Genomic DNA, 18266 nt, shown 5'->3' with positions numbered 1-18266 from the left:
GTGCTAGGTATCACACTCGGAGCCTTATACATGCTAGGCAAGGATTTTACCACCGAATCATACCCCCGGACCTGTTATGTGCTTTATATCACAATTAAAAAACTCACTAAGGCTAGTATCTGAAGGTATGGTATGAGAATACACAATTAACATATACTTTTTTTTTTTTTTTTTTTGTACCAGGGATTAAACTCGGGTCCTTGCGCTTGCGCAGCAGGTGGCGAAACCACTGAGCTAAATCCCCGGCCCAAACATATACTTTTAATTAATAACCAGAAATACTTGTCTCTGGCAGTAATTGATTACATATTTTAAAATTAAAATTTAACCTAGTTCATTCTTTACTGGGCATACAACAGTCATGCTACAAGTGTATATCATACATATATTCACAAAATACAAAATTCTCATAATTTAGACAAGTGAGTGGTCACAGAAGACTTGCAGTCACTCACAAAAGTGAAAAAAAATGGTTTAAGATAAAAGAACTGAGAAAGAAAGTATTAATGCGGAAGAAAGTCTTGAGAATGGAATCATGCTAATGTCGAGAAAAACAAGGAAATGGTGAGATCCTTATCTCATGCAGAATCTGTGACTATTCCTTTAACATTGCACTGGATTAATAAAAAAAAATCTACTAGAAAAATAAAAATTAAAAACAAAAGGCTTTCAATCTTTAATCACTATAAAAACTAAATTGTACTCGATATGTAACACATTCCCACTGGCTTCAACCACTGCTGGTGCATGCATGACTGTCTCATTGGTGGCACCACTGATAGTACAAATGGATCTAATCACTTTTATCGGTTTTTTTACTAATAAAATTAATAAAAAGCTGCCTGATGGGGACAGTCACACATGTAACTACTGGTGGTTCAGGCTTCCCAGTAATAAGACATACAAATTACACTCCTATCATGAACATGTTAATTGTAAAAGGCACATGAAGCATGGGGAAACATGAAACTATGTTTGTGAACTTTTGCTGAAGAGGGGAGACAGGAGACTTACTGGGACGCCATTGAGAGCAGAGACCAGTGGTGCTAGAGTACAAGCTGATGCGAGTCCCTTTATACCTAGAGTAAATACGTGGCACAAACTCTCCATTATAACATTGCCTTCTAGCTTTTCAATGAAAGATAGACATTTGAGTTGTGCTTAGTGACTATTGCAAAGCAAGCAGTTAGTCAACAAGTTGAAATATTACCTGTTTTCTCAGGTGTTAGTATTGCTTTATTTGAGGTTTTAGAGAAGCTGGGAGTATTAATGCCATTGCTATAAGGGCTGAGTCTTGCAACAGGACTATAAGGAAAAGCCAGGGAAGCAGTTGAAGAGAAGAGACTCCGCCATCGACTAGCTGTCACAGAAAGCAGAAAACAGTAGCAGTTAGCTATATGGAGGAAGCTGTTGATAGGTCAAAAGGGGAAAAGGAAGATATTTTTTAAAAAAGAGAAACAAAGTAATTTTTCATAAGAATATTTTAACTCACTTCCATTTATCTAAGGGAAAAATATGTAAAAATAGGCAATTTGTTAATTATAGTCCCATTAATACAACCACTAAAAAAAACCAAATCTATCTCACTTTGATTAAAGCCAGTAAACCTGTATGAAAATGAAAATCTATTTTTAGTTTCTACATTAGAAATCTTTTCTATATATTTCTGTGTAAAGATGTAAGCATTTTGCAATGATAAAAAAACTCTCAAAATTTGTAGACATTAGAAATGGTGGGGCATGTTCTTAATGTTAACAATCCACAGCTCTATTTTTAGGTCAATTTTCAATGTAGTTTATATCAGAAAATATTGACAAAAATTTTTTTATGGAAATTTGTGCTTGGACTATGGGAGAAATTTAAAATGACTATTGTGCTTCCAAATGGCCTTAATTCTAAAACAAGGTTCATAGAAAATGGTCTAAACCTAGCAGAGGGTGTCTACACCAAAACATAAGGACAGGTACTTGAGATGGCAAGTACAGAGTAACTGGTGAGCTCTTGAATTCTTTTTTTCTTGAAAAAGAATGTTACCCACATTTTCTGCATTGAACAAACATTATTTGTGTCAATTTTAAAGGTAGGATTATATACATTATTTCTTTATTACTTTAATAAGGAATTAAAATAAGAAACAAAAAGGAATTGTATCTGCAATGAGCAATGACCTAATTCTTCACTTGACCTAATTAGTTTATTTTCCCTCTCCAAAATTACCACCACCTTGTCACCTTTAAGTTCTAGAATCATGAAAAAGACATTAAATCATAAAAACTCGAATAAATCACAACAAATTTCAATCACTAACTCTTCATAGGATAGAAATCTGTTAGTCAAAATCTACTTTTCTGAAAACCAATCATTTAGACATGTACTAAGTAGGACAGTAGGGAGATAAATAACATTTAACTTCACTTTAGGCAACAACTCAATTTATATTAGCTGGATATAAAGCTTGAAGAAACAGCATAAAGAGGGCTGCCTTGAAATGCATTCCCCACGTCCCTTCTAATGAGCAATGCTAGTGAGCAGCCCAAAAAGGGCTCAAAAAAGGGCTGTGGCATGGGGAGAAACTGTAGTATGTGGAAAGACAAAACAACAACTCTGAAACTGCAATTCTTTAGGTCCTTGCAAAATCCCATGAAAGTTACTCAAAAGAGCAGGGCACTTCCTCTTACTTCAGCAAGAACTCTTAAAATAATTACTGTTGCGTTCCAATAATTATATAAAATATATTTTTCCTATGTAGGTGAAAGAAGTAGATAGGGAAACTACTTTATTCACAGGGATAAGACTTTCAGAATCCACAGGTTGCATGCAGGGGATGTTTCCACAAAGCCTGGTTCCCAACTGACACCATGGCCGCTTCTCACTCATCTAATCTGTAATTTACTGTGTTCACACAACACTTGCCACTCTGAGCCAGAGCAGACATGCACTTCCAGTTCCTTCACTTCTACACAGGTCAACTTGACTCCAAAATAAATTACAAAACATCGGCTAACGTGCAACACACACTTGGTAGCTGTTCTTGCATCTTCAATCTTTATTATTTGCAGTCTCTCATTAAAATTCTGTCATAAAACAAAAGGTCAATGGTTCTATTGACTGCTAACTTGCTTAACAGATGATGTTATTTTATACCAGTTTGATCAGTTTCCAGGCAAATCACAGTGCCTGTGTGTTCTCAACCACAGATGGAGGGAACAGCGCATCACAAGTAACCGGCATTCATCATTCTGCACAGTAACTACTGTGACCCAGCCTCCCTGCACAATGACACAATTATTGTGGCTATGACAGCAAGATCCCAACTAAGAACACAATTAGTGTCTATTGCGATAAAGAATGTTCTACATTGTTCTTCAGCATTGAGGTTTTTAAGAAGAGGGGGGAGAATTATTGCAGAGGCAAATTCACAAAACAATGATGCTCTACCACTGCCCAAGGTTGCAGTGGAGGAGGAAACGAGTGGAAGTGGTCACATCCTCCTTATTCTTCACTACACAGCTAAAGAATTTGAAGAATTCTAACAGAAACATTTGTATAAAGAACAAATGAAAAGAACCTTTCAAAGGGCAGCTTTAACCCTTTCATTCAACTAACTTATTTTTTTCATATAAAGATATTAAATTATTGGAGAGACTCAAAGATGATCTAATTAACTCTAGGAAGAAGTCCATTTTCCTAAAGGAACTTCTGAACAACAACAATGAAATTTTCTTAATCTCCTACTCCAAAGTTCTATCTAAAAGAAAAAGACAGCCTGACACGGTGGCACATGCCTATAACCCCAGCACTTTGGGAGGATGAGACAGGAGGATTGCAGGTTCAGGCCCAGCCTGGGCAAATGAGCAACTTTGCAAGACCCTGTTCCCAAGGGGGCGGGGTGGGGGAGTGGAATGTAGCCCAAAGACTCTAGGTTTAATCCATAGTACCACAAAAAGGAAGGGGGGTGTCAATAAGAAAAACTGGAAACAACATACGTTATGTATTTTTCATTTATTTCCAATCCCTAGAATATCAGACTCAGGCTCTCAAATGAATCATTGATCAAATCTATCACACAGCAAGGTTTCTTTCCCAAACTGCCTTAAGCTAAAATGCCTCCCAGGGCACTTCAAACTGCATGCTCCTGGAGTTCTACTGCAAATTCCTCCACCATTCCCACAACTGCATCAACGCAGGCCCCCACCCTCCCCTCCCCAGCCTGTCCTGATGTCTCCACCAAAGCTGTGTGATCATTACTTCAACTGTGCTACTGACGCACTTCAGTAGCTCTTCAAGTCCAAGGCCTTAATGGGACTTGGAGGCACTTGCTGTTGCACTTCTCCAAGCCCATACCTCTTGCTCACCTCCACACTGTTTCTAAAACTGTCTTGTGAAGAATACACTGTACTGCTTAAACTTTCTCCTTTGTCTCCTTGTCTAACAAGTATTTTCCTCTGAAATGAACATAAAACAGTAGACGTTACAGACCAATGCCTTGTGTTTATATATATCTTCAAAGTTGCCTGACTAAAATAAATTACCACATATCTGTATAGTCGTTTTTGTTTTTCTTTTTAATTTTTAATTTTTTTCAGGCTAGTCTCAAACTCGCAGTGATCCTCCTGCCTCTGCCTCCCAAGTGCTAGGATTACAGGCACGCACCACCATGCCTGGCCATGTAGTTGTTTTTGTATATTGTTTAGTAGACATGACCAAAAAACCCCAAGATTTGATAAAGGCTCCTCTGATAATACCAAGAAATTTACAAAAAGACAGCTGACAGGACACATTTAAGAACTTAAAAGTTCTTTAATTCTCCCCACGGAAAATTCTGTTGACACTAGAAAAGTTCCCAGAAACAATGACATTCCTTGATCATCTTTGCCTAGACTTACAAAAAATACAGAAAACAGTCAGATTTTGTTGAGTCTCTCCATATAATCAAAGTAAAATTCAAGAAGCAAAATCAATTCGTATAAAAGAAAGAAAACTAGCTGGTCTAATTAAAATATTAGTGATAATCCTCACTAATGTGAGTAGTGATGTCCGTACTACATTAAACTAGGTGTTAAAAAATATAAAACAATGCTATATTCTTCTAACCATCCACCAACTCCTACCTTGACACACTGAAATTATTTTGTTTGATTTCCTAAGGTAACTATAATTTAGTATCATATCTTCAAAGACAAAAGTTAGCCTAATTAGACATTTCAAATCAGCTGGAGAGTCAGTGAAGAAATATACCTACAGCAACACTCCATCAATACCTCCTAATAACTACTAAATTATCCAACTTTACTAGTATCAATCTTATGGCTTCTATCTAAATGATTTTACGTTACTAACAACTAGAACCTGTGAGTGGGGTAACTGCCCCATCAAAGTTAGCTGAACAAGAATCACCGTCTTGGATAAGCTAGTTTCTACACTGCTGTATTTTACAGTTAAAGTGAAGACTGCCAAACTCACTACTTGGCAGTGAGCCAGGCAAAAGCACAAAAAAGCTTCCTCGAAATCTTAAACTGCCAGCTTTTTAAAAAAAAAAAATCAAAGAAATTGTTCACAATTGCAATTATACATAGCAGAATTTCTGTACACTCTACATCCATGACCCGGCATCTGAGTTGTTTGAATCAGGTGAAGAGGTCCTGAAGAACGGCACTCTGACAATGGCTTCTAACATCCGGATTTCTAACCAGAGGAAAGTTACTCTAGAAAAGCAGTTCTGACTTTCACTTCTACCCTTTTTCACTTTTCGCATCAAAGAATAAGACTCTAAAAGACAAAATAACAACCTGCAGATACCATGGCTCACTCATTTGCCACCTTCTATGACCTGACTTTTGAGCAAAGCAGGTGATCTAGAGTCATCACCATTCCAGAAAGGTGGAGTGATCCTGCCAGTGTGAAGAAACCCATCTGTGGCAAATCTGTGCTTTCTTTCTTCACTTTGTAATAGTTTTGATTAAAAATTAACAGCAAAATTTAAATTTCTTTTACTAAAACTTACAGGCTGACTTCCAAAGAAGTCATGATTCATATCTCCTTGCTCATACCTCTCTTCTCAGCTGGCCAAATTTATACTCTCCTTCATCATTCCTGAATCTAGGGTTTTGCCCTGAGGAGCTGGCCAGCTAGCATTTAAATCTCAAGCAAAGCTCTGTGTAGGCAAGGTGGGGGTGTACTACAGAATGAGTCAGACACCCAATATTTCCAAACATAGCCAGACTCATTCAGCATTTACCAACATATTCCAGAGAACACAAACTATCAATATCCACTGGTTTCCTCAATATCTTGCACACAGCATTTCCCTATGAAAAATCTGTCTGCCCCCTCTGCACCCACCTACTTTTTAAAATTCACTTCTCTCTTCACTTGAGTAGGCATCCACTATTGTGGCTATAAAATATGAGATGCCAAAGCAATGAAATGAGTAAAATATAGTGAGTGCTCTCCCCTCCATTCCAATTTCTAAAAATGAACTACTGCTGAAGATAGGCAAGTAGGCTAGAGAATAACGTGATCTTGTAAGTGTAGTAAAAGCTCCAAGAAGAACATTCAGAACAAAGTGAAGATGATGACTAAAGTCTTCTCCAAAAGACATTAAATTTAAAATGATCCTTTAAGATTGAGGAACTTATCCACGGAATACAATGAAACGCTGTGAACATGTGACACCATGGCGGCATGGCATGAAAGACCAGTATACAGTCAAGAAACAGCAAATTAGGCCAATGCAGAGAGTGTATGAGAAGTGACGAGACTGGAGATGTTGGCAAGATTGGTTTCTGCACTGTCCTATGCACAGTATACATTTTAATACACCACTAGTGCTTTGACTTTGAGAGAAGAAGACATGATTAGAGATGCATTTTATGATGACAAAGATGGCCACACAGATGACGGACTACATGGACAGAGACTGACGACTAGAAGATCAGTTAGGAAGCTTCTCTAAGCAGACATAGTGAAACAAGATAAGGTCCTCAACTAAAGCATGAGCAAAACTCCGAGTTGATCACAGGTTCAACGAGGCACAGCTAAGGCAAAGTAAAGACATCCAGTGACCCAGGGGTGGAGAAAAGGAGGGCACCATATTGCACACCATGGTTCCTAAGACACGGATGCCATCTACTAAGAACATAAGATATGCATGCTGAAATGAAAGATAAAAATGAATCAAACTAAGACAGACATGCCTAGGTGCTCACGACCAGTACACAGTCAGAACTCAGGGAAGAGGGCAAGAGAGAAAAAGATTCAGGGACAATCAACAAATACGTATTGGATGAAGGTGAAGCCATATGCATGAATGAAATCATCCAAGTAAAATGAACAGAGGGAAAAAAGATGGTGCTTACAAAGGAATAATTAAAAATGGAGAATTAGTACACAAGACTAAGAAAGATCACCAAGAAAGAAAATTAATTCAGGAGCCTCAAGGATCTGAGGAGCCCAAAAAGAAATAAAAAGACTAAAACAGAAAGGCTGAGAGGGGAGCTACATTTAACAGCAGTAACTACTGCAGAGAGGTCGCATAGCCAAAGGACTGAGAAAAAAAGTACACTAGAAAAGCTGGGTCCTTGAACAGAGCAGACTCCACAGGGGAGGGAGGAGAAACCAACATTAATAGGTCAAGCAGCTGTGAGATAAAGAATAAAAAAAAATCTCTGAAGAGAGATTTCATTGCAAAAGTAAGAAGAAATGCAACTATAGCTTGAGGAACTTAAGGCTCAAGGGAAAACAGGACAGGTTTAGGATCGAGGAGACCAGCATGTTTGTAGAAGGAGGAGAGTAGAATCAGAAAAGGGAAGGCAATGAAGATCCTGGAGACCAGAAAAATGAGAAACAGGAAAAAGACAGAACAGAGAACACAGGAGATGAAGGTGGGTTATAAAGCCCTCTTTATTTGTAAGTCAGAGAGGGGCAGAGGCTGTACTGAAGAACCCCATGCAGTGGTGGCACGGAATGGCCACTACCCAAAACAAGAAAAACTGATAACCATGGAGACCAGCGGCTGCCCATGTGAATCTGGATAGCATATCTCTGGAATCATAGTGATCCCAACATGTAAGTCTCAACAAAACATTTGAAAACATTAGCAAGTGTCTGTTTTACGACTTGTCAAGAGTCTCTGCTTCTTACAGGTTCAGGTTTAGAAAGTTCATATGAGGTAGTCACATTGTTAATTTAACACATTTTTTAAAATTTATCAAAATTTTTAAAAATCCAAGTAACTGAAAGTAATTTCTCTGTGAATTTTAAAGATTATGGGTTAGGAGCTTGCTAGGAAGTTAGATGGAATCCAGAAGATTGTATTCAAAGTCAGAGATGACAACAAGCTAACACAGTGGTAAGTAAATGATTTCTGTAAAGAGTCAGCAAATAAATATTTCAGGCTTTGGGGCCATAGGATCTCGAGTCACAACTACTCACTCTAAATTCACAGCAGGAGACCAGCTATGGACAAATGTAAATAAATGAATAATTTGACTATGCATAAATAAAACTTCATTTATATAGAGTTCAATTTAATGAAATTTTCATATATCATGAAATATTATTCATTTGATTTTTTTCAACCATTTAAAAATTTAAAAGGGATTCTGTAAACAACCATTTTCACTTTCTTCTCATTACAGTGAGAAGTGCCTATAACTTAGCACACAACATATTCAACAAAGGCTAAATGTGGTCCAAATTTTGGCAAGAGAACTAATACTGCCTTACTTTGTGTATGAGGCAAAAAGCCAGATATGGCCATGGTTTGCCAACCCCTGGGCTAACACATATACTAGTTTTATAATATCCACTTGGAAAAATGCATAGGAGTAGATCAATATTGCAAGGGTGTTTCAAGAGTTCAGACATAACAATGAAGGTTGATAGAATAATTTTTACTGCAAATTTCTGTAACATATTGTAAAAAGATCAAGAAAGATTAAAAGGACACTGGAGTAAGGATTTATATATCTGAGTTCAATTCTTTATCCTCCCACAGGCTGGTGTTCAGATTCGGAGAAAATCACATGATATATTAATGCTAGTGTGTTCTCATTTGAAAACAAACAAAAAAGGTACTAAGAAAGTAACAAACAGGACTGTTGTAAGTTCAAAATGAAAGTCTGCAGCATATATTTGCAAACTTTAAAGAATTTTATGAATAAAAAGTTGTAGCGAGCTTTACCCGAAACAGTCTATATTCTGAGGAAGAATGTTCTAGAAGCTAGGGAGAAGAAAAAAGTGTCTGGAGGAATTTTTACTTTTCATTTTCCCTCATTTTTAGGGCACTTAAACTAGTCCTCTCACAATAATGGGGCTACTTGTTACAGTGTATCTTACACAGACAATCTGTAGACTTCATGTTTCTTCAGATGTTACCAATTCAGAACAAAGAACTAAACTATGAACATTCAATAATTTGATCAAGATTATCAATCAGTTCTTAGTTACTTGTCCTCATAAGAAACCAATGGCCCAAATGCCACATTTTAAAGAAATATGGTTTATTCGAAACCAAGGTTCTAACCCTTGACTTTTAAATAATGATACTCATTACCAGACAGTCCTAGGAAGGAAGGGAGAAAAAAGCAAGGCCAAATTACCAGACTTTCATTCCTTTCCTTTATTCTTCCTTTATACAACAAGCAGGTAGGCCTCAATTCCAAACCACACAGAGGAATTTAATTATACGATCCTTCACACTAGTTTCAGTGAAGTCCAAGGTCAGTGAAGGTACAAGAGGTATCAGTTCTTTTATTCTCCCATATTGGTAGGAACTTTTATGCAAATAACAGTATTCTTAGGCCACAAACCAGCAGGGCAGGAAGACCTCCATCACCATGAACCATCTTCTCAGGTACAAACTTTGTGGATGATCACGTTCTGTCTTTACATACTTGGAGCCTACTAAAACACTTGGCACACTGACATACTCTGGACACATATTAACAAAAGAATTTAGAAACCAAAGTGAAGATGGTAGCACATCCCTGTGATCCCAGCACTCTGGGAGGCTGAGGCAGGAGGAGCACAAGTCTGATCCCAGCCTGGGCAACTTAGGGACTCAGGGAGACTCTGTCTCAAAATAAAAAATCAAACGGGCCAGGGATGCAGCTCAGCCAATGTGAAGGCCCTAGAACTTAAAAAATAAAATAAAATAAAAATTTAAAAAGATACTATTCTACTGCCTCACTCATATAAACTGTCCAGACTTCAATAAAAGTTGACCACAGTAAAGAAGCCTCTTGATGTGGCTCCAGTCTGAGTGGTCCCCTGGACTCGTAACATATAGTCTGTAGCTTATCTGATCCACTGTTTTTTACTGGCTAAACTTGAGTAGTATTAATTTATCCACAACATTCTATGACTTGACAAATAAGCATCCAGACTCAGGAAGTCTTGCTACCCTGAAACAGGGGTTCATGGTGCTCTTCCCCCGACATACATGAAGAAGAGTGAACTGTAATGTAGTAAGTTTTGTGTAAGAAGAAGGGCCACAGAACAAGCAAATATTCCTCACTGGTAATCTTAGGAACCGTTTAACTAGGATAAATCAGTCCTTATGTGCAAATCTCTCAATCTTAAAATTATAGGCTGAAAAACTTACTACAAGGTTCATTTGAATTTTTTCCTACAGTTCCCAATCATTCAACCTACAATGACAAATGTGGTATTTTAAAATCAGTAATTTAAAAATGTAACTATTTAAAATCTGATATAAAAGTATGAGGACCTGTGACCCCCAAACATTGCAAAAACTCAGTATTTACACTTCTAGTTGTATTCAAAATGTAATCATCTATAGAAACATGACTTACATACCCCTTTAGCAAACATCTAATACAAGCTCATTTACCTGTATCACTAATCTCTAAAGCTAACCAAGAAAGCCACTTTCAATGGAAGGATTAAGCTTTAAAATATATTTGGTTCAGAAGTAACTAAGGAGTTGTATACCTCTGACAATTGGCAGGTAAAAAATATTTGTTCAATGAATCACAAAATTTCACCATGTTTACTTAGTAAGATATATATATGGATGTATATTTAATAACATTCATTCCACAGATATCAGAATTTTATAGTTGTTCTTGATTCTGAATTTGATAGGTAAAATGTTTCCTAGGTCATAATAATTAGTGTAACTTAACAGTTAAAGTATCTAGCAAAACAATTACAAAATTAGACCTTTTTTACTTCTCAGACCTTAAATAACTTCATCCTCACACATTTAATATTCTTCCCTCACTTCTATATTAATCCCTCTGTAGGGCTTCTCCAACCACAACGATGATCTGAAAAATGAGATTCAGAAAGGGAGGTTCTTTGCAATATCATCTTGTTCCATTTAATCATGGGTCAAAACTCAAGAAAGATGCCAGCTTTAAGCACTCCCAGCTCAAGTCGAGTGTTATCTAAGACCAGAGGGATCACTGTCATCATCAACTTCTGATCTGTAATAAGGGAGATAAAATCTAACTTTCATAGAAATTACACTTCAAAGCATGTTTAAAAATTCCCTTTGTAGAAATCATTTCCCCCTTAGGCTGTCTGCTATATCTTTAATCAAATTTAAAGACAGTGAAAATAGCCACAGAATGTGCAAAGAAGACCTCTGTGAAAGTAAACACTCAATCCAAAAACAAAGAAAAAAAGCAGGAAAAAGAGTAACCTAAGAATCTGTCACCAAGGTAATACTGTCACACAGATGACAGCTGCTTTCACTTTAGACTAGGTCCACAATTCAAGCCATGACAACTACCTCGCGTAACTTCCAAGTTCTACGCTGCAGTCATGAGACAAATTAAGAATGATGTTGAAGAATTTCATTCTCAGAAAAAATAGGCTAAATAATCTCATGTTTGAAAATAATGAAGTCCACCCACCTTGAAAGTAAGGATAGACTAGATCACTGATAAGAGTCTTCTTGCCTATAATGGCATACAGTGTGGTGGGAAAACCAAAAGTCAACTATCACAAAACATCATAAAGGTGTCCAAGAGAAGTGATGAGGTTAGAATTCAAACAGTCCTTCCTTTCCAATGTCTGCAAAGCTAAAATCATCTTCAGTTAGAGGCACAATGCATTCCAGTGGGCCTCTGGCACACCTATCTTGAAAGATGAAAAAAATAAATATATAAATTTAAGAGTCATTCCAGGGTATATTTTTCTGGCCCCTAAACTAACCCACTCGTAATGTTATTAAAGTATCTGCACACAAAAGAACACTAAAGTCTACATAAAGGCCTAAAACAAGAATCTCTCTCCTTTCCCCACACAGCACCACTTTCCAGGAGTTTGCTTTTTTATAATTTGAAGATAATTATATAATTAGTATATGACTTGAAGTGGGCAAACTTTCTAGGTATCTGACTTCCAGCTGTAAAGTTGCAAGTCCAGCTGACTCCCATAATTAGTATCATACACCCTCCCTTACTTCCCATTTCCATGTCCAGATTGGACAGTTCTATTTTTACACTGCTAAGGCATACTATATTCCCATTCTGTTTTATAGTTGTGATTAAGGTTATCCTTGGATGTGATAGGACCAAGGAAAACAAAGTGATGACACTAGCCTAACTACCAAGCGAAGGACATCACAAGGATAGTCCACTCACTCCCCCCTATTCATCTTTTTTGGCTTCTCCTAGGTCACTGCCATGGCTGCTACCCTCTGAATCTCATGTATTCTTTATCCTTGTAGTTTTTCCCATCATTAAAATACAGTGCATAAGGTAGCAAGACTTTCTACATTTTGCAAAATGAAAAGTCTCTTCTTTTTATTTCCTCACTTATTTGCTTGGATACAGATTAAAACTTAAAAATAATTTTCCCTTCAAACTCTAAAGACAATTCTTATTTTTCATCTAGCACCCAATATTACATGTAAAATACCTCACTTGTTACATTGTCAATAATCTGTTTTTTCCTTTAAACATCTTTAGGATTTTCTCTTTAATTTTTGGAAAATCTCAAATTCAACTAGGTGGTCCACGTGTAAATTTTCTATCTCTCAGTTCATCTTGAGGACTTGTTTTTCTTCAGCTCCACATCCTCTTTCATTATTTATTAACTATTTCCTCCTCTCAACTGTCCATTCTTGCTTCAAGAAATCTTGTTCAACATTAGAGGCTCTAGATCTACCTTCCATTCCATTTGCAGAGCTCCTCTCATATTTTCCATCTCTCTCACCTAAGTCCATTTGGTTCTTAGCTCTAATCATTTTCACTTCAGCACTTCTGAGAAAGTAAAAGTAATTAAAGAATAATGATGATTTGATTGCTTTTTCAAGCACTTTATCCTTGTTTTAAAGTTGCATTATTCTCTTAAATCTTAGCACACTGAGTTCTTTATTCCCGCAGATACTAGTTTCTTAAAAGGTTAACTGATCTTTTTTTTTGTTCATGCTATTAGTTTTCCCAAAATTCAAGTAAGACATAGCAACTGGCTCATATTTATGAATAAAGATGAATAGTCTGGACCAATAACTAGCATAAGTTTCCTCCACTCTGCAACAAAAACTTGCTTCTAATTTAAAAGAGAAAACCAACACCAGAGACTACATAAATGGGTAGTTTCCCAGATGTGCCTACCCATACAGCATCATGGCAGCTGGAGACCCCAACAATGCAAAGTAAGGAGACAGAATGCTTTAGAGTTTCATCTAACACACTCCCCACTCTCTGCTCAGTCCAACATGGACATAAGAATTTACTGCCAATCCTGGGATACCACATTTACATGTCTCTCCCTTTTTTCTCTAATTCCCCTTTACTCTGGTTCTTCCCTGGAGACTAACCACATGTAGTCATCACCTTTTGCACTATTCACATTCTAGCAATTCCCACTGCTGCAATATTCTTTTACTCATCCAACTTTACTCAACTGAAAATGCTATAAAAATGGAAGATCGCACTGAGCATGCATCAAATGACTGACATTTTTACACACCATCATTCCTCGAGATGCAAACTTTCAGCTATGACAGTGGAGGGGAGGGATTAAACTCACAAATACAAACTGACAAGAATATCTATACTCAAATATATGAAGCGTCACTGCATAAAATTTTAAATAATTTATATGCATTATAAATAATTATGTTAGCTACTTTTGTCTTCTTGCTGAGACAAAATACCCGACACCCAAAGTTAAAGAGGGAGAGATTTGGCTTATAGTTTGTAGAGATTTCAGTCTATAATCAGCTGGCTCCAAAGTAGGGATGGCAAACAGGCATGGCAGAGAAGAAACAACATGGCATGTACAAGGCAGTAAAGGCAACAAGGGACCTTAACAGTGTCTTTCTGCTCCTTTTATCTTATTCAGACTACCACCGGGGATTATGGCAATGCCAAACCAATCACTCACGTGTAGTGGTCTAGTAATCAAACACCCTTAATCCTAGCGTGACACATTCCAGATTTAGCTACCTTCAAAAAAGACTGCATGAGGCTTTGGGGGGACATCTGGACCCAAACCATAACAGTAATGTAGATTCTCAACAAATCAGACTTATCTTTTCAAAACACATTAAGTTTGGCCATATTTTCAACTACTGCTTCTCAAAAAAAGTCACACAGGAATTTCAGGATTTTAATGAGAAGTTCAGAAGAAAACATTCTCAAGTTTATCTAAGTTAAAGAATCCCACTTTATAAAATGCTAAAGCCTAACCTTACCTACATTCTAAAAAATTTCTGGAGTCATTATTTTACTCACATCTTATCAGATTTCAAAAATGACCCTGTCTTTTGAAACAATTCAGAAAATACTCTGTAGCTTTCCTATTCAAGTTTATGCCATCCTTTCACTTGAAACTATTAAAGGCTTCCCAACCATTTTAGGATAAAATCCAGACTCATTCACTGCCCTGAAAGCCCTACACAAGTCTCTAGCTCCATGTAGTCACTCGGCTGGGCTGGGTATTTCTCCCTCCTTTTCTGCATCACAACAGACTGCCAGTCCCTCTTACATTATGTTTTCCTCCTGTTCCAAGATCTGTCCACATGCTACTCTTGTGGCCAGGGACACTCTCTCACCCCAACCCATGCACACAGAATTATGGACTGACTCTGTCCCTGATGCTCAAGTCTCAGCTGACACGTCACATCCTCAGAAAAACATGTCCTGACCACATCCCTCAGACTCATTAACATCTCCTGTAGTACCATCTAGCTTGTTCTGAGGCAGAGAAAAAGAATAGAACGAGAGCTGCTACCTGTGTCATCTGTTTCTTGCATTAGACTGTCCATTTCAAAGGCCAAGCACTGAGCTGGTCTTGCCTGTCTCTACCCGTAGTATTCAGCACAGTGCCTGACACTAGTAAGTACCCAGTACCCTTAATGACTTAGCATACTAATAATCTATGATCAAGCCCCAGTGTTTCAGAAGAGAAGAATCTAGAAATTCTTGCTTAAATTTGTATTTTTTTAGGAATTGCAAGAAATAGGCAGAAACATCACCAATGTCAAACTAATTTTACTGAAAGATAGTCAAATTTAGGCAACCATCACAGTAGTGTGAAAGCAGCAAGATCTACTTTCAGGAATGAGGGGTGCAGCTCAGTAATAGAGCATGTGCAAGCATGAGGTCTTCAGTTTAATCCTCAGAAAGAAATAAACAAACAAAAATTAATAATAAAAAAGAACCTACTTTGGTGGAGGTAGATTAAAAAAACTGACAATTATAAATTCACTGCACTATCATCAGCTATTGCTTTTTTCTTTTTCTTTTTTTTTTTTTTTTTGGTACTGGAGATCGAGCTCAAGACCTTGAGCTTGTGAGGCAGGTATGGCATCACTGAGATAAATCCCCAGCCCAGTTATTGGTTATTTTAATAAGTACCTTTCTATATAATGGTGCAAATGCAAAACAGGCAAAAATACCCCACAGAGAAACACATGCACAATTAACAAAAGAAAAGGAAGAAGGATTAATGATAACTGGGAATCCTATCTAGGTTGCTAGGTACAATGGACAGAAACTGCAAATTTCATGAAGCACAATCCCTAATTATTTCTAACTTACTGCTGCAAACTCACTGTCAATACTAAAGTAACAGATGGAGGCTATTCTGAACACAAAAGCAAAGCAAAGATGTAACAACCTCTCAGCTATGACAGTGTATTTTCAATTTCTAGCACACAGGAATAATGGCAATGTCACGAGACCCTGTCTCTGCACACAAAATTTAGTCCAATTCCAAAGTATCTTTCCAACGAGAAAGGAAATCTTGGCAAAGTTTACCTAAAATGAAACCACGGGCTAAGTTTTAATTTTGAGTTCTGAATTTGAGCATCTCAAGACTGGAAACATGAGCTCGTAGGGATAGCATCTTGGGCCATGAATGGAGAGACTGGATAGATTCCAGAAGACAGACACTTGATAAGCTCCTTAATGTCTCAGTTCAATCTGTGTGATTTTTGCAAATAAAAAGGCCATCTGCAGAACACTGGGTCAGTCCACAACTCTCTTCTTCATTGGCTAAATTCAGAAATTAACACTATCATAATAACCAACACATGAATGGGAACAGGTGTTACATGAAGATAAAAGAAAAACTCAATAAAGGAGTAATATCTGTTCACATTTCCTTACCATACACTATGAAAGGAAATGAGAAACAGTCATAGTGAAAAATGACCCAAGATAATAACTGTGCAGAGCTATGCTATATGTGAAAACTACACCTATCTTCCTCAAAGGTGACCTGTCCCGATTCAATAGTTAGGGACATCTGAGTATCTTAAGTCAATATAAGCTTTGATTAACTGGCCCCAAATTAACTGAGCCACATATTAGGTGTTTCAAATTACTTAGATAAGCTTTTTGACCATTATTTGGTTAACATCCCAGTCTCCTGACATGGATTTATCAAAACTCTGTGTTAATCTTATTCCAGTTTAGGATATTATATAAGTTAATACTACTCATGCAAGTTCTGTTTGTTTCGTTATTTTTTTTTTAATTTGAAAAGTGCAAGTTCTGTTGATTTTTTTTTTTTTTTAATTTGAAAAGGGTAGAGGCAACAGGGAAGATTAAAGACAGGTATATCAGAAATCAAACACAGGTTAAGTAAACCTTATCTGAAATACTTGAGACAACAAGTGTTTCAGACTTCACAGATTTTTTCATATTTTAGAATGTTTTAGAATATTTGCAACATATATAATGACATGTTGAGGGAACAGGACCCAAATCTACACATGAAATTCATTTGTTTCATAGATAGTCTGAAGGTAATTTTATAATTCTGTGCAGGAAATAAAATTCCATGGTTTTGAGATCTCCACTTATGGCATCATGCTGGCACTTAAAAAGTTTCAGATACTGGAGCATTTCAGATGCATATTTTCAGATAAGGAAAGGCCAACTTGCCCACACAGATCTAAGAGGAAAAAAAGAAGCAGCATACTCAAGGAGGTTGTCTGTAATTTCCTACTACTGTTACATAAACTGCACTGCTAAAACTTTTCGGTCAAAAAATCCCTAACTAACAAATATTGCCAGGCAAAGTGGCGCACACCTGTAATCCCAGCTCTCAGGAGGCTGACACAGGATACAAGTTCGAGGCCATGCTGGGCTACATAGTGAGTTTAAGATCAGCCTAAACTACATGGTGAGACTCTGTCTCGAAAATAAAACAAAACAAAACAACAAAAAAATCATCTTTACCTATAGGTAGATGAATCAGACCCCTCCTAAAAAGAAATGCCAATCATTTATTTTCTATGAAGTGTAAGAACCCAGGAGTCCTCATATGTTTTAGTTTCTGAATAAAGACTTATACAGTAGAAATTTGCCTAAGTAGTAATTCAATCCATAAACAAGGGATCGCAGCACTTCACATTTTCAAATCACTTCCTGAAATCTTTATAACAGCCCTGTGAAATTTGTTAATTGTCCCTTCTTAACACTTACAATGTGACAGGAATTATTCTAGCAATTGAGAAGGTTATAGAAATGAACAAAACAGACTTAAATCCCCACCCTCAGAACATTTTTAACAAGCATAGAATGATTTTTTTCCTAGGGAGTGAAAGGGTTTGATTATTAGGATGCCATTTACAATACCAAATGTTCAATGAAAACTGGTTTATTGTACATCTAAGAAATTTAAATGTACTCAATTAGTCGATCACAAAAAAAAAAAAAAATCAAGCATACAATAATATTATAGGTTAGATCTAAAATGGCCCCCAAAGCCTTGTGTCTGGAAGGTGACTGCATTATGGGAGAATTATGGGCTGACTTCCTGTTAGGAGGTGA

General features: G+C 36.9%; 1 protein-coding gene across 2 annotated transcripts in view; it reads right to left on the bottom strand.

The window, feature by feature from the left end:
* Positions 1-18266, bottom strand: part of Slain1 (SLAIN family member 1) — a 65674-nt gene that overhangs the window by 20497 nt on the left and 26911 nt on the right. Inside the window, exon 3 of one of the 2 annotated variants that reach the window (XM_004845225.4) lies at positions 1211-1360. The exons of the other annotated variant lie outside the window; for it this stretch is intronic. Coding sequence (XP_004845282.2) covers positions 1211-1360 — 150 coding nt within the window. The remainder of the gene's footprint in view (positions 1-1210; positions 1361-18266) is intronic. 2 annotated transcript variants of the gene reach the window in all.

Source organism: Heterocephalus glaber, unplaced genomic scaffold, assembly GCF_053883595.1.
Source record: "Heterocephalus glaber isolate CG9 unplaced genomic scaffold, H.glaber_assembly_v1.0 deba00001577, whole genome shotgun sequence".
NCBI lineage: Eukaryota > Metazoa > Chordata > Mammalia > Rodentia > Bathyergidae > Heterocephalus > Heterocephalus glaber.
Note: the sequence above shows the minus strand (reverse complement) of the source record. Positions and strands in the feature narration are given on the sequence as shown.